Source organism: Falco biarmicus, chromosome Z (assembly GCF_023638135.1).
Source record: "Falco biarmicus isolate bFalBia1 chromosome Z, bFalBia1.pri, whole genome shotgun sequence".
In the NCBI taxonomy this organism is placed as follows: Eukaryota; Metazoa; Chordata; class Aves; order Falconiformes; family Falconidae; genus Falco; species Falco biarmicus.
In genome coordinates, this window is record NC_079311.1 from 7,492,869 (window position 1) to 7,516,542 (window position 23,674).

At 38.7% G+C, this 23,674-nt stretch overlaps 1 protein-coding gene across 5 annotated transcripts in view; it reads left to right on the top strand.

The window, feature by feature from the left end:
- The window catches only part of SLF1 (SMC5-SMC6 complex localization factor 1), a 39,442-nt gene extending 22,428 nt beyond the window's left edge, over positions 1-17,014 (top strand). For all 5 annotated transcript variants that reach the window (XM_056325818.1, XM_056325820.1, XM_056325819.1 and 2 more), the window contains 7 exons: positions 4,096-4,243; positions 6,495-6,640; positions 8,603-8,778; positions 9,269-9,402; positions 11,382-11,474; positions 11,869-12,051; positions 14,476-17,014. In XM_056325818.1, the coding sequence (XP_056181793.1) occupies positions 4,096-4,243; positions 6,495-6,640; positions 8,603-8,778; positions 9,269-9,402; positions 11,382-11,474; positions 11,869-12,051; positions 14,476-14,957 (1,362 nt within the window). In that variant the 3' untranslated portion in view covers positions 14,958-17,014. The remainder of the gene's footprint in view (positions 1-4,095; positions 4,244-6,494; positions 6,641-8,602; positions 8,779-9,268; positions 9,403-11,381; positions 11,475-11,868; positions 12,052-14,475) is intronic.
- Positions 17,015-23,674: the final 6,660 nt, after the last annotated feature.

A 23,674-nucleotide genomic window follows, 5' to 3' on the forward strand; every position in this document is an offset into this window, starting at 1 on the left:
CTTGCTCATCACTGTGTTAATCTTCTGGGACAGTTTGGTGGAATAAAACTGATACCCTATCCTGGCAGTTAAAAATGCACTGCCAAAGAACATAGAAGTTCTTCCATCACTTGAGATCTTTTGAATCAATATTCAGTATAATTTTAATATAAATAACATTTATTATTTATAATATTATTTAAATAGGTTTGCTTCAGGAACTCCTGGTCAAGGTTCCTTGAAATCAAAGCTGTTAATACAGTTTTAGAATTTACAAAGGAATGTGCATATTGCTTATAACATTTTGAGTAGCACTGAGCTGTTGCATGGCTTTTCAAGTGTCACAAATGGTATCAGAAATGCTTTTCATCCCTGGTACTGCTGGTGTTTTTTTTTAAAAAAGCTGTCTTACATAGCCTGACAAGGGAGTGAAAAAGGCATTAATTCCATTTTTTAGTTGCATAATCTTGCAGATTTCTAATTTGTTTTCTTCCATGTTTCAGATATCATTACCTGGTGTAAATTTGTAGAACTAAATGTCTTTCTGGTCTATCTGTCACTTCCAGTGGCTTTCTTGGAAGTATGTTTTAGGCACTTTTGGAGTGTCTAACTGCATAACCCTAAAAACATCTACACCACATGAAAAAGAACTCTAAAGAACAGCTCTAAAATAACTGTAATTCAAAGTAAAAAAGTTAAAATGAATTTTCCTATGACTTAAAAGCTTGCCTATAAGAACTTTTATGTGTACTAAAACACACTGTGAAACTTCTGTCACTGTAGCACTGTACTTGACTTGGCAAAGCATTAAATGGAACAGCAATGTAGGAATTACATTTGTTAAGCTGGCAGACATCAGTTGTACTGATGTGACCTTTGTATGCTAACACAGTCAACAGCCTCTTCCCACTTCAATGCTTTTCTCAGTGAGATAGCTTTTATGCTTAACAATAAGAACAAGGAAGAGAGTTTTGAAAAAAGGTTTAACTGGGTCTTACTTAATTTGCTGTCCATGGTGTGGTGGGTTGACCCCAGCTGGCAGGTAAGTCCCCACCCAGCCGCTCGCTCACCCACCCCGCAGCGGGACAAGGGAGAGAATCGGAAGGGCAAAAACTAGAAAATTCATGGGTTGAGATGAAGACAGTTCAGTAAGTGAAGCGAAGCTGTGTGCACAAGCAAAGCAAAACAAGGAATTCATTCAGTGTTTCCCATCGGCAGGCAGATGTCCAGCCACTTCCTGGAAAGTAGGGCTTCATCAGGCGTAGCGGTTAGTTACTTGGCAGGCCAAATGCCACAGTCCCAAACAACCCCCCTTCCTCCTCCTTTCCCCAGCATGTATTGCTGAACCCAACATTTATTTGGCATGGAATGTCCCTTTGGGCATTTTGGGTCAGCTGTCCTGGCTGTGCCCCTTCCCAGCTTCTTGCATGCCCCCAATCCACTTGCTGTGGGGACAGAGTGGGGAAAACAAAAAGGCCTTGGTGCTGTCATACAGGGTAGCAACTCCCATGTTTAATGGAAGTGTTTGCTGCTTTTTCCTTTTTAATACTGCATATATTTTCATTACTATGTTTGTGTTGTTTTGTGGTTGAAAATTAAAATATTTTTGAGATGTTAATATTTAAATATTTTCAGAACAGACGATACTTTCAGTAAATTAGAGGATTTCCCCTTCATTTGGAGCATTAATCCATTTATTTCAAAATATTAAGGAGAAGCTCTTCTTTTGTACTACCATTGTTTTACCAAAATGTCAAGCAAGCCTGCAGCAATTGGCAGTTTCTTATTTGTCTTTGTCAGTGTACAGAGATACTGCGGTGAGCAAATTGTAGTTGCAACAAGTGTATCGGCCTTGTGTAATATGCAGCTATATGTCTGACTGGGAAACATTATTAATACTTGCAGTATTAATAGTCATTATTTCAATGTGCTGCCTCAAGGTCAACTTTCTCTCCTTGCCCCTTTCCTTGAAAATATTTCATAGATGAAGTAATACAAGCTTGTTATTTAGAAACAAGAAAAATAATGTCAATACTTGTGCTTTACATCTGTATCTACCTCAGATTCCATCTATGTCCTTGATCCTGTCACTTACTTTTGTTAAAATTTTGCTGATTTGTTGCAGTTGTGTAATTTATTTCCTGCAAAGAACTATTGATGGAATTAAATTATTCACCCAATATTTTGCTTTGGGGTCCAATGATAAAAATGGTATGCATACTTAAGGGAAATTTAAATGCATTTCAGATGTTTTAAATTAGTTCTTCAGTTTCTACTGCTGAATCCTCAGAAGATAGGTTGTAATGTAGCTTTTTAAATATTTAAATTTTAGTTGGAAAAAAAAATATTTTCACATTGTTGACATGCTGTATCAGTGTTCTCAGGGTTTTTTTCATTATGGGATCACACAGTTTGCGTACAATGAAGTATTGTGATACAGTAAAGCAAAGGGCAAACCAAATCAAGTAACGCTTAACAGAGGAAGTAGGGCTGGAAGCAGTCTCAGAGATTATACTGCCTGCCCACACAGTGTTTATTTGTAGTTGTGTTTATTCCTTTCCTTTTGAATGACAAGTAAGTCTGTTAACTTTAGGGACAGTATTTATGTAGGTCTTGGGCAAATTATTTTGTAATCTTTTTATTATAATTCTCATCTGTGTCACAGTCTCTATTGCTCACATATGTCTGTCTGATTTATTGATGGAGCTCAAACTGTTTCAGTCTTTGGTGCTTTCCAGCTCTTGAGGGAATCTTATTAAATTATTTTAAACCAACCTTGAATGTATTTGTTCTCAAAAGAGTATCAGACAAACCATTGACTTTGGCATGGGACCACAACAAAAGACAAGAGTTTTGTTTCCTTTAAGTAATTCTATACAATCTAAAGCTGACAAACAAGACAATACATCTTCAGTTCAATTTCCCTCATCCAGAATTGTCCGGTTTTGAAGTAATCATGCTCTTTTGCTACAATGCCATATATCTGCTGGTGCTATACTGTAACAGTTGTGATTCTTTGGTACAGCCTTATGTAGGTGGCTCTGGGCAAGTGCATTTCATGTGTTCTTACTGCGGTGCATGTATTCTTCCAGTCTGCAGTTTCAAACCTGACATACAAATACTGAATTTTCTGTGGTTGTACATGCGGTCAGAGGAGTAACTTATTTCAGAATCATCACAGAATATACTTCTACAAGGCACAGAATGGTGTTGAGTAGACAGAACTGATTTGACTTTGCACAGACTAAATCAGATGCTAGAAGTGCTGCTTTACTCAGCCAATACTGATGAAGTGAAATGCTGACATGGGTGACCAAATTATGTTCGTCTACCTCATGGTACTTTTTGGGTAGCACATTAAAGTGCTGTATATTGTGTCGATGCCTCCTGGAGAAGATAGTGCTTTGGCTTTTTTATCTACACATCACCGTTCTGTGCAGGTTCAGGGAAGAAAATGGTAAGGCTAGTACCCCCAAGTATCTCGCTAAATTTGCAGCTGCTAGTCTCTTTGGAATTTTTGGTAGCAGAAAATTTCATGATCCCACAAACTGTCTGCCAAGGTTTTTTCTGTGCAGGAAACTAATACCTTGCATCTCTTTCTGTTTTGGCACAGATATGCACAATCACAAAAGAAGCTTTAATGTCATAACGAAATCTTCAGGAAAAGAGAATCCTAATAGAAAAGGGAGAATAAGAACCCTGTAACTGTGAAATTAAACACAAGGTTAACTGGCATAAATGCAATACCTGAAATCTTATGCTTAAACAAAAGCTAACTCATAAAGGAATCTCACTCTGTACTTGTAAGCTTTGATGCCATTTTGCACATGTTGTTTTAGACAGGTTGTTTTCAAATAACTGGTGTTTCTCCAGTGCCAAATCTTAATTTGTATGGCATCAATAGCATATAAATTTTGTTGACCTGGCTGCAACAGTTAGCTTTTGAGCAGAAAAAGAAAAGCCAGTGAAGAACTGATATGGCAACAGAGTGGGATTTTACCTAAAGAAGTTGACTAGTATTATTACTGGTACATTATCAGTGTGAATTTGTTACACAGTACAGGTCTATAGCTACTCTTTTTTTAATATTTTTCCCCACCCCCCTTCTTCCTTTAGGCTTTCAGAAGCGAAATAGCTGGTATATTAAATGGAATTCTTGGAACTGTAGTGGAATATTGGGTCATATCGAGCTTGCTTACAGACAGGAATGTCTTTCACGAAATAGCTGACGATTTGACACAGTACCTTGTCATTTCATGTGATGGTAAGTATCTGAAAGGCCTCTCAAAGTCTTTTAATCAGGTACACTAAAGTCCTAACTAAAATCCTTGTTTTACTTTTAAGTTGTATTTTGCCTTCTGTTGCAGCTGTGGACTCACATGGTGTGATGCGTACATATGCAGGAAACTGTTTTATTGTGGGTATGTGTCTGTTTGGCTGGCTGTCCAAACAAAGACCAAACAGAACAGGCTTTCTTATTAAAACCTTTCTAAATAAGTCTCAGTAGGTGTTAATGGGAATGCAAGACCATACAATGTGAAGAAGAAAAAAAATATTTGGAGCTCTCTTGTCAGGTTAGGAAGACCTTTGGGCATATCATGGTAAACCATAACTTCAGAGAGGCAATTGGAGGTGCCTTAGCTCAGACCAATTCTCAGGTGAAATTTTTCATTCCACAAACTTGATTTTGTTTGCTGAAGACACTTCATCCCTAAGCCCAAAAGCTATGCTGAACTCTTTGACCCACAGAGGCTTCAAAGGAAACATTTCAGCGTCTCATTCCAAATTCTTACACTTAATGGATTTTATTAGAGGGGTGGAGGAAAATTCCAGCTAGTCCTATGAATCACTATTGTTCCTCTTCATTAAATATACTAGACCAAGAGAAAAGTCCTGACTCAAATGAATCATTATCATTTAACATGGAATGTCAGTTGAGGTATCTGTCCTTTTAGCAACTAGGGGGTGAGAAACTCTAAAGACCGAAATAATAATTTCAAGAATATGGAATGTTTTTATTTTCCTTTTCATAATTCCCACTGAAGCCCACCCCTACCACCATCCCGTCCAATTAGGAAATAGTGGAAAACTGTAACTCAGCTGTTACACATGTATGGAAATCCTGGTTTCAGTCGTCATTTTCTCTAGAGAGAGGTGTGCATAGGCTTCATTTAAAGTGTATCTGCCTTCTCCTACCTGGACACTTGAGAAGAACTATCCTGAAAAAATTAAACTAGAATCTTAGTCTCTAGACAAATAGTTCCATTCTAGTCTTAGAGGAGGCAAATCATCAGAACTGTTATAGTCTGCCTTAGATCTTGGAAAGCTGTATCAGCTGGGACTTTATAGTATTTAAATCAATGGAGCTTTTAGTATCTACTACTGTTGCCACCTCTCCAACTGCTTTTCCAACTTTCATATAATAGGGAGAAACTTGGATATATGTTTCTGCAAGACTTTCTTATTTTCCTGTATACAAATGAAAAATTTGTATACAAAAACTATTCATCTCTCATTGAGAACATTCACAAGGACAACATTCACAGTCCAGTTATAAAGAGTAAAGATCCTTTGACCTATTGATGATTCCTGCCACTTGGTTCAGTCCACAGCACTTGAAGCCCCAAAAAACTGTTCCAGAGTTCTGACTTGTGTCACTCTTAAGAGTAGAAAATGTCTATACTCTCAAAACTTGTGTGTCTGTTATGATTGAGTCTACAGATCAGTTAATACATAAGAAGCACTTTGTAGCAGAAGAGAATATTTCCTCAATACAGTAATGACTTTCTTCCTCATGGCAGACCTTGCATTCCACCTGTTCTAGTTGCTGTTTTGACAAAATTATTTTGCTAGAATCAAAATACAAATACCAACCTAAGAAAAACCAGTCATTCTGTCTCCTTTTCCAAAAAGAAGAGAGGTAAGCCAGACATATGCCTGATATATATTGAAACAGGTATAGGTATATATTCCTCTTCCACTGTCTGTTTTGGGTTTTTTTAAGACAGTATGAACTATTTGGTACATCTGAATGGGGTTGAAATTTGCCTATGGTCACTTTTCATGTAGAATTTATTGGTCACCCTGCATTACTTGCAGATTTCTTTGTTAGTGTGTCACACCTTTTTTGTGAATTGGGTTTGTATTGTGTCACAGATTTTAAAGGTGATCACTTGCATAACTTCCCAAATAAATAAATTCATTCTCAAAGTCAAGTTGTAACTTTTATAAGATTATATTTAAAGTGTTTTTTAAAATGTTGCACATAAAAAGTGGTGCTTTGCTTTGTCTTTCAAAAATCTGTTGACCATTCTCTTAAAAGCTGGTCTTATTATCAGATCATGGATAAAATCTTTTTTGAGTATTTTAGTAATTCTTTTGGAGAATAGCTTCTGAATCTGCAACAGCAGAAAAAAAAAAGTCTGGAAGAGCTGTCTTCTAGATAGCTCTAGATACACAGGTTTGTATATTCTTGTTTTAAAGCTTCTTCCCCCACACCCTTTTCTTTTGTCCAGTTTTTTCAGTGGATGAATTAAAAGGGTTCATTTGTTCCATACCATCCCGCTGGCTTCAAATGTATGTTGCAGAAGCAGTTTTTAAAAGAATGTGTTTAGAGAGGAATATAACTGTTTCTACAGATCCTCTTTCTCTTCAGAAAATAGTAAGTAATTCTTCTACTCCATAATAACTTATCACACTTAAGTATTTTACAAGTAATTGAATTTATGAAAATCTTGGAAAATATCTTTCTTTTGTGGTCTAAGGTCATGCTCCTTGTATGCATTGTTTTCTACCCATACATAGGCTCTACTGCATTTAAATTTCTCTTTGCCCAAAATCTGGGTTCAGAACCATGGTAAGATTTTTCTTGCCAGAGAATTTGTAACACCTGATTAATCTGTTTACATGCAGTTAATATGAAAAGTCACAGTGAAAGCTTTTTAAAATAATGTCTGATGTAAATACATTATTGCAATATTACATTTGTAATTAAGGAAAATGCCAAATACAGTGTGATTTTTCCTGGGTTGTCTTTTCCTGTAGTTTTTTTGAAGAGGTGAGAGTCTGTTATTCTACTGGGTCCAAACACTGGTTACACGATTTTATGTATTTGAACCACAGTGTATTCCTGTGAATTTCTCTTTAAAACTTTCTCCTACTTGCAAACTTTTGCCTGCCTTCAAATCACAATTTGTGATAGTTGATGAGGAAACACATGATGAAAGCTTTGCAAGAAATTCTCAAAACCATGGCTGCTGGCAGGATACAGGCAAATTGAGGAGATCACACAATAATTACATGCCCTAACTTAGAGCCTCATTTCAGTAATTTTAATACTAATAACCAAACAGGATATGTAATCCATAGGTGTTGCTTTATATTCCAAAATTCTATAGGTAGAGTTGAAAAACAAATTTACACCTTTATACATTTTTTAAATGTAAGCTTTCCTGAATTTTATGGCTTATTGTGAGCAGAGAATATTGTTTATTAATATGTTGTGTTTAAACAGAGCTCAAACAAAAGACTGTCAGAATTTTAAAAATATACCAACTATATATCTAATATTTAACGTATGTTGCCAACACATATGCAGTAGCATTTGCTGTTTTTAGTATTGCCATGACTACTGATCACTCTCTGCAGCTACTTAAATGTAAATTTTTGTAGTGCTTGAAACAAGTTGCGGCTTCCCTTACTGTGCCTTCTTTCTCATTCCATACAATAAATATTGACTATTGTACAATTTGGACAGCTCTTCTCATACAGCATCTTATCAGCTAGGCTTTTCTCTGGGTTCAAATAGTGACCTCCTGCTCTCTGTGGTAAATGTACAGTGAAGGTGCACCTAAGGTGCCCCTCACCCCTCGCAGGTTGCCTGCAGAATCTACAGTAATCTGCTAGATTGTCAAACCCTTTTTAATATCTTTCTTCATATATAATAATTGTGTAATCGTTGAATGAGTCCCCTTGCTGGACTTTGTCCTATGCTTTTGCAGAACTGCAGAAACTTACAGCTTTTTCAGATGAGCTGTATAGGTGGGATGGAAGCTCTGTATTACTGGAAAGAAGAAAATATTTACAATATCCAAAGCTGTCTAGTAATAAGAGAGCACCTGAGAGGTAACTAGCTTACTGCCTTTGCAATGCTCAAAGGCTTCATCCAACCCCTCACCTTAGGAGAGATGAAGGAGGGGTGTGAGTATTTCTTTACCAAAATTTTTCCCTGGGTTTTGCTCCTTGGGTTGGGAGCAGGAAGCTTGTAAATACTTTCATTAAGTACCTGAGAATCCGTTAGCTTTACTTCAGTCTTATGTCCAGCTAAAGTGATGAACATTTTGTTAGCTACCAAAAACTTGAGAGGTGTCTAGAATTTCCCACTTTCTGGCTCAGAAACAACCCACTCACCACTGAGGCCAGCATAAGGAGTGAATTGCAAGAACACAACAAAAGATTGCGGAAGACAACCTTGAACAATCTATATATGCAGCCATTTAGGGATCATATTTTTTAAAATTTAGAGCGTGGTGGATGACTGCTTTGCATCGAGCACAACAGAAGAAAATGACTGCATTTTAATATTCTGTATACAAAGTGATTGAAAATGTTACTTTTGCAACAGGTCTGTTCCTATTCATCTGCTTTGCGAGAGGTAGGGATGCATGCGACAAAGAATGTACATGAAGTAAAGAAAAAGAAAAGGAAAATAAGGCAACGGCCATGCCCCAAGTCTCAAAGGGCATTACAGATGCTAAATGGCGATAAGCAGAACCAAGTCAAAATGCTGCCTGATCTACCGTAAGTAATACCTATAACATCACCAGTTTTATTCTGCTTTGGGGGACAGCTTCTGACCTGACACATTTCTTGAACTTTACGTGACCTGTTTTGTTGTCTACAAATTACTGCAACTGACAGAAAGCTCCATTGTAAACCTGTAACACCTCTGGGCTGGGGTTCCCCCTTTCTCCGCATCCTCCATCTCAGTGGAGGTGGATGTGGTTGTATTCTCCCAATATTAAATTTAAAGGGTAAATAGAGGTTGAACCGCTCATAGAACTGCCTTTAAAGAAAGTTTAATTGTGGGTAATTTAATTTTATTACTGTTTAAAATACAGTTCTAATTAAATGACATAGAAATTATGTAATTAAGACATTTCAGAAATAACTCTGAAATGGATAGATCTGAGTGTGCTGTATATACACATCTAAAAGCATTAAGTACGTATACATTATCTTAAAATATGAAACAGTCATTTTAGACATGTCCCCTTTGCTTTCTTTTCAGTGACTTAAGTAAGTCCCTTCCATTGAAACAAAGGCTTAGAGCAAAAGCAAAAGTTAAAGTTGAGACTGCAGGCGCCGTAGAGAATTGCTACCTTTTGACTAAAGAGGTACATTTTTGCAAGAGGAATATTAAAGGTATTCTAGATATCTAATTTATGTTAAGAACTTTATATGATTAGAATAGACAGTTTCAGATTTAAAAATCTTGTCCTGATGAGTGCTGAACTGAAGTGATGGCTTAAGCCCAAGAATTATTTTCTTATGGTTCGTGTTTCTTTTTTCTGATGTCTATTTAAAAGGAGGAATTGTATATATGGTGGAATAAAGCTGCCTTCTTCATTCCCCTCCCCCTCCCAGATATTAAATACAGTGTACAGCTTGTGTGAGCTCATTCCAGTCTTGCCTGCCTTACTTTGCTAATCCACCTCAACCTGTGCTTGGTAGGATCAACGTCTTCTGATTTGAAAGTATAATTCAGTCTTCATCTCTTTCAGTCCTAGACATTTTGTGAACAAAGACTGAGGAGTATGCTATGTTACATAGCTGTGTTAAGCATATGGACTGTTTTCTTCCAGGCATTCAGCCCAGACTATGAAAGGCATTTGGCTTTTGTCTTAGCTATACTGGAACCCAAGCACCTAAGGAATAAAACAGCATTGCAGTAATTCATTTGCTTCCTACTTATTACACAAATTTCATAAATTGTACTTTGTGTGAGCCTTTACCTGAACAGAATTACTTGCTGGAACTACTTTTTCTCATCTTCATCATCAGAAATTTACCTGTGTCACTTAAAACACAACTATATTGACACCCAAGAGAAGGCTTAGAAAAAAAACTAGCAAAAGCAAGCTGAGATTGTTCAAAAAATTAAAAACAGAATTGTATCATAAACACTGAAGGACAAAAAAACCTCACCCTCTTTTGGGATTTAAGAGACTTTCAGTAACAGAGCCAGACCATGCATTTTTAAAATTGGTTCTCTTTCTCTTTATTGCTTTTGCAAGTAAAATTGATGTGAATTATTACATGCTGACTTCTACAAAGAAAAGTAAGCTGAAGGACTAGGGCAAAAAAACCCAAGAACAACAAAACCCCTACCTTTTTTTTTTTTTATTCTTCCCCTGCCAAAATTGTAAGTAGTGTCTTCTGTTGAAAGAATGAGTATGGAGCTGACAGATTTACATAGTGAAAGTATTAATATACAAAATATACCATGTAAATCTTATCACAAAGGCAAAGGGATTTAGCCTGAGATATTTTTCATTTCTTAGATGTTTGTTGCATCATCTTTCACCTGGCATCAAGACTTTCCTCTGGCTCTTGTTCAAACCTAATCATTTAGTGAAAGCAAAACAGCATTTAGAATGAGTCTGAAGTTTTTATCATGCAGAAACTAATGGTGTCTTTACATATAAGCAGCAGTTCTCAGTTGCTTGCTGCTCAGTTTTTCACACTTCCTTCAGCTTTACATGGTACTAAGACTTGGGATTTTTTTTTCAGAGGATTTTCTTTTTATTATTATTATTAGGAACCGTTCATTTATTTCTCTCTCTTTTCCCCCCTCCCTCGCTACTGTAGCCAAGTCAGACAGCCTATTGAGAAACAGCAAACCATCTGTTAACGGATTTGAAGTTCTGAATTATACTTGAGTGTGTAGAGGCACTCGTGCTTAGCCAGAAACATTCATTTGAATTAAGCTATAAATGCTGTGTAAAAAGAACCATACATTTTAACGTAGGTTCATGAATAAATTTAAGGGAGGGCAACTGCACTCTAAAGTTTTATTGCTTCAAAACCCAGTATTTTTGGTGTTCTGTGATCACTTGGTGCTTTTATATTGTGATTGAAGCTTTAAACCTTGAACTGGGGGGAGATAATTCCCATGTTTAACCATTTGCAATACAATTTCATTGCTGGATCTCTGGTGGAACAGAAGCTCTGTGGGTTTTTTTGAATTTTCTTAAGAGATGGTTAAACAGGATAAAGGAAAATCTTACTCATTATTGAATTTTCTGGCATGTAGCCAGGTCTCCTAGTTCCAGGCACTTTGATTATTTTCTTTAGTTGCTATCTTGCCTAGTCTAGTGTAATCTATTAATTTTTTATGGTAGGAGAGACAGCCCTGCATAACGCTTGCATAAGTAACAAAGTGGAGAGATTGATTCAGCTTCTCTCTTCCCCTGGAACAGACATTAATGTTCAAGGTAAGTTATTCACTTTCTCTACAGAACTAAAAAATTAAGTCAGATAAAGAACTGCTTATTAATACCTGTTTGGTAATAAAGTTAATATTTATACTATTAAAACTGACTTTATTGTTTTAAACAACACAAAATAAGGGCTTTATAGCAAACACTGAGGAATGGTTAATTTATACCTGAAGTGTGTTTTAACATCACATCTTCTATTGATTTTCAAAAGTGCTATTTAATTTTTTTCAGATTTTTTCAATAGAATTTCTTGTTTTGAAATCACAAGCTGCCGCTGCAGCCATGATGAATACCAAAAAGTAAAGTGTTTTGCTGTCTAATGAATTACATTATTAACATTTTAGTACTACTTCTGCTGTTTTAAAACTTCCCTTGATTTATAATTCAGACTATGCTGGCTGGACGCCTTTGCATGAAGCCAGTTACCATGGCAGCACAGTGTGTGTCCGTGAAATTTTGCAACGTTGTCCAGAGGTAGACCTGCTCAGTCAAGTGGACGGGGTGACTCCTTTGCATGAGGCACTGTCAAATGGACATGTAGAAATTGGCAAGCTGCTACTTCAGCATGGGGGTGAGTGCATTTATGCTAAACTGGTTTAGGGAAATTATCCACTGTTTTAAGTCCATATGAAGTTCATGGTGGTTTTCTTAATAGTTGCTTAAAATACAATGTTATTATGAAATATTTATTTTAAAACATTTTTAAGCCAAGCTGTTTTGGTCACAATAAAAATAATACTGTTTTCACACTTATCTTGATCAGCTGAATATGAAATTAACCAGGATTTTCACATTTTTTTCCAATATGGTAATGTTTTTATTATGCATTTTACACCATATGCATTGTAACTATATTCTCCAAACTCATTAATGAAGATAAAGATTACCTAGTCACCAAGCAAAGCTAAGGATTTTCTTTTGTTTTGATCTATTTTTACCGTGATGCAAAAATAGATCAGTAAATCTCTATATAATCATGTATTTCAACATAAATTTGTTCAGCATTTATGAAAATTAATGTGATGGTCTTTGAAGAACACAATTAGCTTGGTAATTAGTTTAAGAAAGGAATCTATATTGTAATCGTGATAACTGCTGTTTAGGGATAATAGTGGGAGGGATGCCTTAGTTTCTAAAAAAAGATACATTGCCCCTTAGGCAGACACATGATAAATGTTTTGAACAATATTTTTTGTTCAGTGACAGGGAGCTTGTATCTTGTCTTGAAATATACTGTATCAATATAATTAGTGTATTTTTTTTAAAAAAACAACACTGTGAAGAATGGCGTTGGATATCAACTCTTCCTTCTTTTAATTCATTTGCTAAAATGAGTATTTGCGATATCCTTACCATTGACCTCTTTTGTCAGTTGAATCTTTGTGTATTATATACTGAGGCCAAATTTTTTCAATAAAATCATTCTGTGTATAGCCATGAGGCAGAAGAATGCACTGTATTTAGATGGCTTATTACTTAATTAAGGCAGAGAAACAAAATTTCATTTCATTCTTGGCGTAAGACCCTCTTTATTTACAGTCTTCTCCTGCCCCCTAAAGGCTATTTCTGTGTCTGTTGTGCAAGCACTGGCTCATAATCAATACATTCCTCTGCAGTTCTGCCTCTGTGTTTGCTGAGCTTCGGTTCTCTGGCTCCCAGGTGTTTTATATATCTACTGAACCATGTATCTGATGTGCCAAGCCAATACCTGGGCTCAGTTCCATCGGTCTAAGTGATGCAGTAGCCAATATTATAGTAAACCCAGCTTCTCAACTGGAAATGGCATTGTACTGACAGATGTGCATTTTTCCTAGGCGATTGTGAAGAATAGGTAGTGGATGATCCTGTTCTCCTAGGGGAAGAGCTCTACTTGCACTTGCATTCATCAAGGTTTTCTGGCAACTCTAATGCTGCGTATACCCTTATCTTTGCCTTTGTCACACTCGGGGGTTTGGCCTGTCAAATAACTGACAAAACTATGGTAGGAAGCATGTTACCCATTCAGTGTGGATTTACTCAGCTCAATAATTCAGAGCACATCTCTGCAAAAACTTTTTCTGGTTCCTGTCTAAAAACCTTCAGCTTGCAAAGGTTTTTACATAATCAGCGATAGGGTAAAACAATACAGCTTTGGTCACAACAATGTTAAAACTTCTAGTATGGATATGTAATGCAGTGAATTACCTTTTGTAATTAAAATAAAATTAAAATTCTGAAAATGTATTAAGGTTAAAATTACATCGTTACTTTAGCATAGTAATTCAAATTTACCTAAGAAGATTCCTGATGTGTTCATCTTTGAAAAACACCACCTGTAGTGCATTAACAGCCTTCATTTTTTTTCTTAATGATGTGGCCTTTCCTAAACTTATCAAGACATCTGTAACCGGTTTAAATATTTAAATATTAATAGCTCCACTGTACTAATAAACAGGAAATACCCAAAGAATGTAGTATAATTGGAACAAGTAAAACATGTCCCACTTTAAATCTACTTACTAATTACTTCTTGCATTTCAGAAGTCTGTTAAGAGGAAATTTTGTAATGCAGTTGTTGAGGAGCATTTGGGGGAGACTAGGATTCCTACCTCAGTAGTTGTACAATAGTTGTACGTTGATGCACAGCTTAGGACAAGGTTGGCCACACCATCCAGAAAAGTAAAACAAAGACCATCATGGTAATGTGTCTTTAATTTGGAGTCAATGTCAGCAAATAACCTGGTCCGCAAAATAATAGAACTTTACAGCAGCAATAACATTACATTTTTACGTACTCCGTGTAAATTAAGACAATATCATAAAGAAACTGTTACAAAGGGTCTCTCTGCATGTTCTAGATTGTATTGCAAATGTGTAACACATCAGTTACTTCGTCATAACAGTACAAAAAGGAATTTAAATAGACATCTAGCTTCTGGCTGAAGACAAACCAAGATCTTTTTCAGCTGCCAAATCAAATGTGCTGTTATTATTAATGTTTATATTTTCCCTGCAGGACCTGTCCTTCTACAGCAGAGGGACTCCAATGGAAATTTGCCACTGGATTATGTTGAGTCCGTACCAGTAAAGCAAGAACTTTTGAACGTTGTGCATCCAGGAGAGAGCACTGAAAGCTTCTATGAATACACACAAGATTTTTGCAGTCAGCAGAAAGAACTGTGGTTGATTTTATTTAGTAAGATGCTGCTGAATTTTTGTTCCATTTATAATCTGTCCTCACCCTTTACTTCGACTCTCAGAGAGGTAGCTTGTTCAAATGTACTTCCAGCAATGGCTCGTGATATCTGTAAGATGAAAAATACATTTTCTGGGGATTGGTTAGTAGACACATATTTTAGAGAGCTAGAAACTTTTGAAAAACTACCACAGTTTCTTCAAGAAATATCGGAAAACATGCTTTTCTTCCCTGGGGAACAGAAGAAGACTTTATTAGCAGCTCTGGAAAACATGGCAGAGGAGTATCAGTTATTTACTTAAAACTTTCTAACAGTTAGCTTCCAAACAAGCCACATTAGTCAAATCTTGACTGTTAACCCTTGGTATTGGGCTAATTATCTTTTTTCCAGCAACCAAAGAAGTACAAATTTCACAGCCCTACATGAGCCGTACATGTTTAGCTCTCATGTTGTTAATACTTTCCTCTAGCAGAACCTGGAAGTCAGGTGCATTGATTCAGTGCATTGTTTAAATAACATTTCCCAGTACCACTGACTTACAGTGGTCAGACAGATCTGCGTGCCTGTGACCATCGCAAGAGGGTGCTGTATTAATTGCACTGAGTTAAACTTTGTATTTTATGTCCTGGAAATCTTTGTTACCGATCTCACACCATAATTCTCTTTGGTTTCCATAGGTAGTGACCCTAAAGTTAAAACATTACAGGTAACACTTTTTCCTTGAGAAAGGCTTGTGCCTATATATTGTAATATCCTTTAATAAAACTGACGTATCTGTCACTAAACAAAAGCATATGGAGAAGATATTCTTTCTATCCATTTTTGTTTTATTTATCCCTGTCCTGTAAAAATTCAAATTAAGTTACATCTTGTGAAATACAAAAAAGAAGGTAGTATGTCATTTACAGAATCAGTGTGCTGGCATTTCGCATGTCTGTGTTAGTTTGATAGAAATGGTCACACAAGGGCATGTGGAAAATCTTCTTCTCCCTCATCAGCACCATGGCGCTCATAGTCACGTTCACTTGTGCAGCGACTGACTTGAGGCCCAGATACTCGGGTGATTTGCAAAACTGCAGTAAGTACCACTGACTGCAGCTTTAAAACGATCAAGTCATCTTGCTCCTTTCCAGGACAGTGATGCTGTGAAGCGCCAAATCCGTCAGCCTAACTTACTGTGTCCTTGGCTTTGCTCTAACTTGTGTTGGCTTGCAGTGGTTTGATAAATCCATTACACTGGCAGTGTATAAAATGATCTTGTAACACTCCTGGGATTCCCTCAACTAAAGATGCCGGTGGAAGCAGGGGCACAAATCTAGTTATGCTGGCAGGTGAATTTACAAAGGATTAGACAAGACAGTTTATGTACTGGGCATCAGATTCTGAGACTAAGTATGCATCTCCTTAAAAATTACACCCCCTTTAATATGAGAGTTTTGTTCTCCATCCTGTGAATACATGCAAACTACACATGATAAATCCTCTAAACTAATCCTGTAACCTAATTTGGGATAGTGTGCTACATATTCTATCAGATGGTCCTTTTAATTAATTAAGAAAATCCTGTTCTGTTCTTTAAAGGTATCAAGGCTTATGTGGCAGCAACTACACAATTGTGCTGCATAGGGTTGGGGATGTGGAAGAGTTACGTGTTTTGGAGAGCCCTTATTGCACATTTATACAGCAACAACTATTCTTCCTGCTTTTCATCTGTAGAGATCCAGTGCCAAACTCGTTTCAGAGGAGGGTCTGGGAAGGGAGAACCTTCTAAGAGAAGTTTATCTCTTCCAAGAGAGAGGAAAGCGCTGCTTTAGAATAAGGGTACCTGACTTTCTCCTAACATTCAGTAATAGATCAGGAGTAATTTACAATCTTAGCCTTCACAGGGAAGGTACTAATTAGCAACATTTCCAATTCCAATTCTTCTATAATAGCAATTTATAATATTTCAAAAAGAACCCTAAAAGAAAGGGTGTGGATAATAGCTGCTTCTGAAATTGATGTTACTTGACTAGAGGGAGTAAGTTACATTGATGCAGCTGGCTTGCAGCACATCAAAACTTCCATTTAGCCTTTCTGCAGCTGATATATACGATCTCATAGCAATCCACTGAAGATGCTCAGACTGAGCTGGTCTTGGAACCAGACCTTCATTACAAATGTTCAGTGTTTATTAATGACTGATTATTATTTTTATACGTGCATGCAGAACAGCCTGTTCTAATAGAATAAATGGTCAGTGCATATTGGATTTGTTTCTATTTGTGCAATTTTTATTTTTCTTTAGTAAGAAAGCAGCACCCAAAAAACTGTGTCATATATGAGATGGATTAATAAATGTCAGAATTCTTTGTTGCAGGATGTGATGAAAGAAATGCTATGTCCATGCTTTCTAAAGAAATGCATGTTTTGCATTAATTTGGCAATAGCAACATTTCTTTAGTCATGAGTTTGGTAGGTAATTGGGAATTTAAAGTAATTGGGACTCAGAGAACCACAGAAAAAGAATTCTAGTGGATCTGGAAAAGCAGATGTTTTAGAATATTCAGATGTAGTTACTGAAATGAAAACAGGAAAAGCATTTTTTGGTCTGATGACGATTCTGCTTACACATCCAAGATATTCCCACAATTACTTGCTATTATCTATTATGTCAATTAGATGGGGACGGGGCGGGGGGGGGGGGGGGGGGGGGGGAAAGCACATCAGTCATTTGTAAGTCCTACTTACCTATTTAAACTAATTTCAAGTACATCTCTCCAAGATTCTTTAAAGAAAAGCAGATAACATGCAAAGTGAACATTATTAACATTGCAAAATGAAACATTCAAAAGTAAGCAAATGTCTGAATTAATATTCCACATGTAGCCCCAACTTAAATATTGTCTGTGTGCATCATCAGTCTTTAATTATATGGTGACACAATTTTGTTCTCTCTAATGTCCTTCCAGTTTAAGGATCATATACTTTAAATTTTCCTGTTATTTCCCAGTTATGCTCTTAACAGAATTCAGATGCTCTTAACAGAATTAAGTCTAATACATATTCAATTTTATACATACTCAAGTTTGCAAACTCCATATCCTTAAAAATTCTTAAGTATATCTCAGTCGTATTTAACATAAAATTATGTGCTTCATCTGATTTGTTAGAGAGTGTCTGTTCTCTTTCAGAATAGCAAAACTTTCCTGTTAAATCATGATTGCAATAAAGTGAGATCTATTAAGTGATTAAACTGTCTGCTTTTTAAAATCCCATTTGGTTTGTAGGGTATTTCCCACTTCCTGGCTTAGTTAAAAGAACAAACAAAGTCAGCCAGCCCCCCTCCTCTTTTTCTCTCTATGCCCATGTTTCACATGCTGGCATGCTTCGCAAGCATGAAGGTACATCTTCATCCTCAATCAACCCTATTTTTCCCAGGGCTTTAAAGAGTTCTTCGTTATTCTTCACCTTCAACAAGAATGTAGAATATTATTTTTGCACATGTAACAGATGCTGCCCAGACAGGTGAGTAGCCATGGTCAGCAGCACGGGATCTGGTAGCAGCAAGATAGGAGGTAGAGCAAACTGGGATATAAAGTCAGGAGTTATAATTGCATGCAAAGGTGTTCTTCAGGCTTCAAAAGTTGCCAAAAAAGTTGTATTAAATCAAATGTCAGTGTTGTATTTTCTGACACATATTCTTTGTTTCACATCACTGCCATTACTAGATAGGAAGCACATCAGTCCACATGCAAAAATCTTGGTGATATTTGTAAGACTTTTTGCAGAGTGTTTCTTTATTTCAAAATTATCTCACTTGTTGGCACATAAGTCACTACTGCCAGCATGCTAGGAGCCTGTGCTCAGGCGTTTTGCTGTTGATTTGTTTTATTTTTGTTTAGGAGTAAAGGTTAGTGTATAAAATTCAAATATTCCTGTGGCTTCAATAACCATTTCAAATTTATTATGGCAGAGAGGGTGTTCAAACCTCAGAGCCTGAGCTCCCTTTAAACTATCTAAATAGCCCTGAAGCTCTTTCCTGCACCATCTACCATCCTGACCGATGTTACATGGCTGCATTGCAAAAGGGCAGCATCACAAGTGCCCTGTGCAGAGTTGGTATCTGACCCCTGCCTCGTCCCCCTGCGCGGGGCACTGGTGCGGCCGCCCCTCGGGCCCTGGGCTCAGGGCTGGGCCCCTCGCTGCAGGAGGGACGCGGAGGGGCTGGAGCGTGTCCAGGGACGGGCAGGGGGCTGGGGCAGGGGCTGGGGCACCAGGCCTGGGGGGGCGGCTGGGGGGCTGGGGGGGGCAGCCTGGGCAGGAGGGGGCTCAGGGGGGGCCTGGTCGCTCCCTACAGCTGCCTGGCAGGGGCTGCGGGCAGCGGGGGTCGGGCGCTGCTCCCGGAGAACAAGTGACAGGGCGAGAGGAAACGGCCTCAGGTTGTGCCAGGCAAGGTCTAGGTCGGGTACTAGGAAAAATTCTTCACAGAAAGGGTGGTCAGGCATCAGCACAGGCTGCCCGGGGAGGTGGTGGAGTCACCGTCCCTGGTGGTGTTTAAAAGACGAGTAGACATGGCGCTGAGGGGCATGGTTTATGGCAGGCTTGGCAGTGCTGGGTTAATGGTGGGGCCTAATGATCTTAAAGGTCTTTTCCAACCTAAACGATTCTGTGGTTGTATGACAGACTGCCCCTTCGCCTATACATTGAAGGACCACGCTGAGCCTTTTTGCCTTAGCGCCATGCCATGCTCCCAGTGTCCAGTAAATCCAGAGTAATCCATCTCTAGTTTATTGTCAGGTTAAGTACAACCTTCATGTGGTCTTACATTTAACTTGCACTGGCTGCATTAAGACACTTTTTTTCTTTTTTCTAAACAGGATCCAATTTAGTGGCTATATAGGCCAATATATACAAGTGGTTATTTCATCACCTCCTCTGCCATGTACAAATGTACACACAAATGACTGTGTATTTACTCTGTGGGTGAAACGTGCCAGGCTGAGTGCCAATCCCAGAGGAACACCCTGAGAAACATTTCATGCTCAGTGATTACTCCTGAATGCATGCTGTTTAAAATATGTCAGATGGTAACTCCTTTTTTTAATCTGTTAAATGCACATTAAATTATTACAACCATCAAACTGTAATATATAAAGATCCTTAAAAGTTCATAAATTTATCATCATATTTACCAGGATATGAAACGATGTTTCTTCAGGAAAAGAGCTTTAAAAATTATGCTTTGCAAAATATTCGTCTCTGCTTTCATATTCAGATAAAGATAGTGAAAATGCAACGAATTTATCAACCAAACTTGTAATCTCTGGGAAAGAAAAATGGCTTCTGGTTTGTCTGAGAAGTTACTTTGAGCCACGATATCAATAGATACTATTACAGAAGCACATTTTAGGCAACTGAGTAAATGCAACATGCCTTCTTTTAAAAAAGGATGAGATGAGGACCATGCAGCAGGCTGTCCTGCAGGCAGGCAGGGAACCCCGTGCAGAAGAGATGAAAGAGTCAAGCTGCAGAGCTCCAGTATTGCAATCTGCACAGGCATCTGTGAACCAGGTGTTTGGAGACCATGATTAAATTGCTCCAAAAATAATTAGAAATATTAAGAAACAATACTTCTATCTGCCTAGAGCTGACGATAATATACCTAAAAAAAGGAATATGAGACTATTTTGCTGGTTTTTAACAATGTTAGGAATTTCTGTTACCACCCACATTCAAAAAGACTGCTGGCTGGAGAAGGAAGGAAGGAAAGAAAAAAGAGAGCGGTGCAAAAATACTGTGCTTAAGTCCAGTTAAGAAATTGAGATCCTGCTTCAGGGTTCTTTCAATGCAAGTTTCATTAATCTTTCAGAAGACCTATCTTATTCATGCTGGAATTTTGTCATTAATCTTGAATGTAGAAGAAGTGAAAATAAAACAGTGGAAGAGTGAACAGTCAGCTTATACAAAATGTTAAGAGTGCTGACACAGGGAAGTTTACCTGTTGTGGCTTGTCACTTGCACACAGCTGAAGTATAATTAATCTAAACCTTGTCTAACCTAACAATGAGCTTGTATACATTTGCTAAATGTCGCAGTTTTTCAGAAAAGCCATGTAAAGAAGGTCTCATTCTTGTTTAACTCCCAGTGCACCTAAATCACCTTGCTCTTCTACTTGAAAGCAGTGGATGTTTTGCCAAGGTATGTAACTATCTATATACCAGCTCATCTGTAACAAACAGTGCTTTGGAATATTTAAGGAAGCCAAAGCTAAGTAACAAAAACAAAAACAAAAACAAATCAAACTAATCTACAGAGATTTGTATTTAAAAAAATATCACGGAACTGCAGTGTCAAAAATTCGGCTTGGTATTTGCCTTACTTAACCAATCAAGTCTTAACATTTGACATTTTCTACCTCTCACTAATGCTCCAACTCTGATTTTCTTTAACGATGTTATGCTATCTACCCCAATATATACATGCACGCCTGCTGGAATTTTGCTCTGAGAGCAAATACGATCTGGCAGTTCGAGGTGGTCAACAGTCACCACTTTCAGCTGTTCAAAGCACACTCTCTCTGCGCAGGGGATGTGCTATCTGTAATGGCTCTTGAACTACTGAAGATTAAACTTCATGTGGATACCATGTGGACTGATGATAACGTATCTTCTCTGTCAACCCCTTCTGATTTCAAGAGTGTTCACAGAACATGAGGAATTACCTGTTCCCTGATGGGCCTTTGCAAACTCCACACAAAAAAAGCGGGGAGGGAAACGGTAAGATTAAATGATGGGTACAGTTATCAAAGGCTCTAGCATGGATATATTTATAGGGACTTCACCACCGTTATTAAACTAAGGTTTAGCATGGGGATTTTTTTGGTTTGGTTTTGTTTGCTTCCACAAATCCAGAAAAACCTTTTCAAACGCATATTGCGCCACAGCAGCACCAGGTTTAAGGTTTAAAAAGCTCTGATATGGTATTTTCTTGTTTGCCTATGGTGACTGCTCGCCATCAGTGAAATGATGCTCAGCTTGGGCTGCTGGAGGGGGCCATCGTGGGCTGCCCATAGGAAAGAAGGAAAACTCCTGCTTCACATGACAGACTGCAATTAGGCAAGCAGGCTGCCATTTCAAATATTTCCCTTTTATTAATTCAAGCACAAATTTTGCTTTTCTTACCCTGTGCAGCATCCTGAAGTAAAGGCCTGCAAATAACAGATGAATAATGCATCAAGTTCCTAGCAAGTGCCAAATCCAAGGGAGAAATTTCGGGTCCCCCCTAGGCTTCTGTGCAGTGGCACAGGGGGAGAGGGGTCCCAACAAAACAGAATGAGGATTATGCTTATCTTTCAAAACTGTACCCTCCTCCAGGAACCTCTACAGGCCAGAGCTTCTTCTGAAGGGGAGGAGATATTTCCTTTCTTTTCTTCTGCAGGGGAGCACATGCGCACTCTTGTTTCTGCAAAATCCACATGGAAATTGCAGAAATATTTACCGGTTTTATTTTCAGGTTTTCTGTGAAGCATCACCCTCAAGGCTACAGGCCATCTCCTGCCTCTGCTGCCTCTGGTACAGCCAGTCCTGGATCCTCCCTCCTCTGCACCAAGCTGCAACTGCAGAAGGATCAATGCTGCAATTAATTGGGTCCCCTCTCCCCGCAGCCTGAATAGCCTTATGGCTACTCCACCATCCTCTTAGAAAATAAGGAGCATGGATCTGAGGGCACTCCGGCTAAACAGAAAGTAAAGCTGGTCTCCCTTCCACCCCGGGCAAGTGCCATGCCCTCTGCACAGAGGTTACAGTCCTGCACAGAGGGGCAGCTTCGTGCTGTGGTTGTCACTGCCTGTACCTGCCCGCCAGTAGCCTTGCTGAAGCCAGCCTCTGCGTGCTGCAGGTAGAGGTCAACTCTTGCAGTGTTCAGGGCCTTAGCAAACATCTCCCTCAGCTGTTGCCTCCTGCCTCTGTGAGCAGAGCCAGACTTTTTTCTGATGTGGAAAGATGACCCCATAACACTTTTACAGTGTTTCATAAACAGAAGGTATGTCCATCTGGTAACATTGTCTTCATTTCAGAAGAGCTGCTATGTAAGATCACCTTTCCCATCCACGTTTCCTTTGATGCGTGGAAAGTATGGAAGCTTTGATGTCACCTGCTCTTCTGCCTGACCCCTCGTTAGTATTTGAGCTGTGGGGTTGGGTGGTAGGATGCTTTCAGATCTGCTCTGAACTTAAACCTTAGATGTTTTAAGCGTTCTTCTTCCATCAGTCAAAATACACTTGTTTTGAAGACCAGGTATGCTTTCTACAAAAGTCTTGCAATGCCACTTGCTCTGCATCTACCTGCTAAATCCGAGTTATTCACATTTTTAACTGTCAACCAGGAAAGAGGCTGCCTCTGCCAGCTGTTGCCAGAGCAGTCATAGCATCGCAGACTGGTTTGAGTTGGAAGGGACCTCAAAGACCATCTAGTTCCACTCGCCATGCCGGGGGCTGGGACCCCTCCCCCCAGCCCAGGCCGCTCCCAGCCCCGTCCAGCCTGGCCTTGAGCCCTGCCAGGGATGGGGCACCCACAGCTGCTCTGGGCATCCTGGGCCAGCACCTCGCCGCCCTCACGGGGAGAATTTCTTCCTTGTGTACAATCTAAATTTAGTTTCTTTTAGTTTAAAATCTTGTCCTTTGTCCTGTAACTACAAACCCTGGTAAATGTCTGTCCCTTTAGCTTCCAAAGGCCACTCTAAGGTCTCCCTGGAGGCTTCTCTTCTCCAGGCTGAGCAAGCCCAGCTCCCTCAGCCTGTCTCCATAGGGGAGGTGCTCCAGCCCTCTGAGCATCTCCATGGCCTCCTCTGGACATGCTCCAACAGGTCCATGTCTTTCCTGTGCTGAGGACCCCAGAGCTGGATGCAGCGCTGCAGCGGGGGTCTCACCAGAGCAGAGTAGAGCAGCAGAACCCCCCTCCTTGACCTGCCAGTCTTGCTGCTGGTGATGCAGCCTAGGACACGGTTGGCTTTCTGGGCTGCGAGCGCACGTTGCCGGCT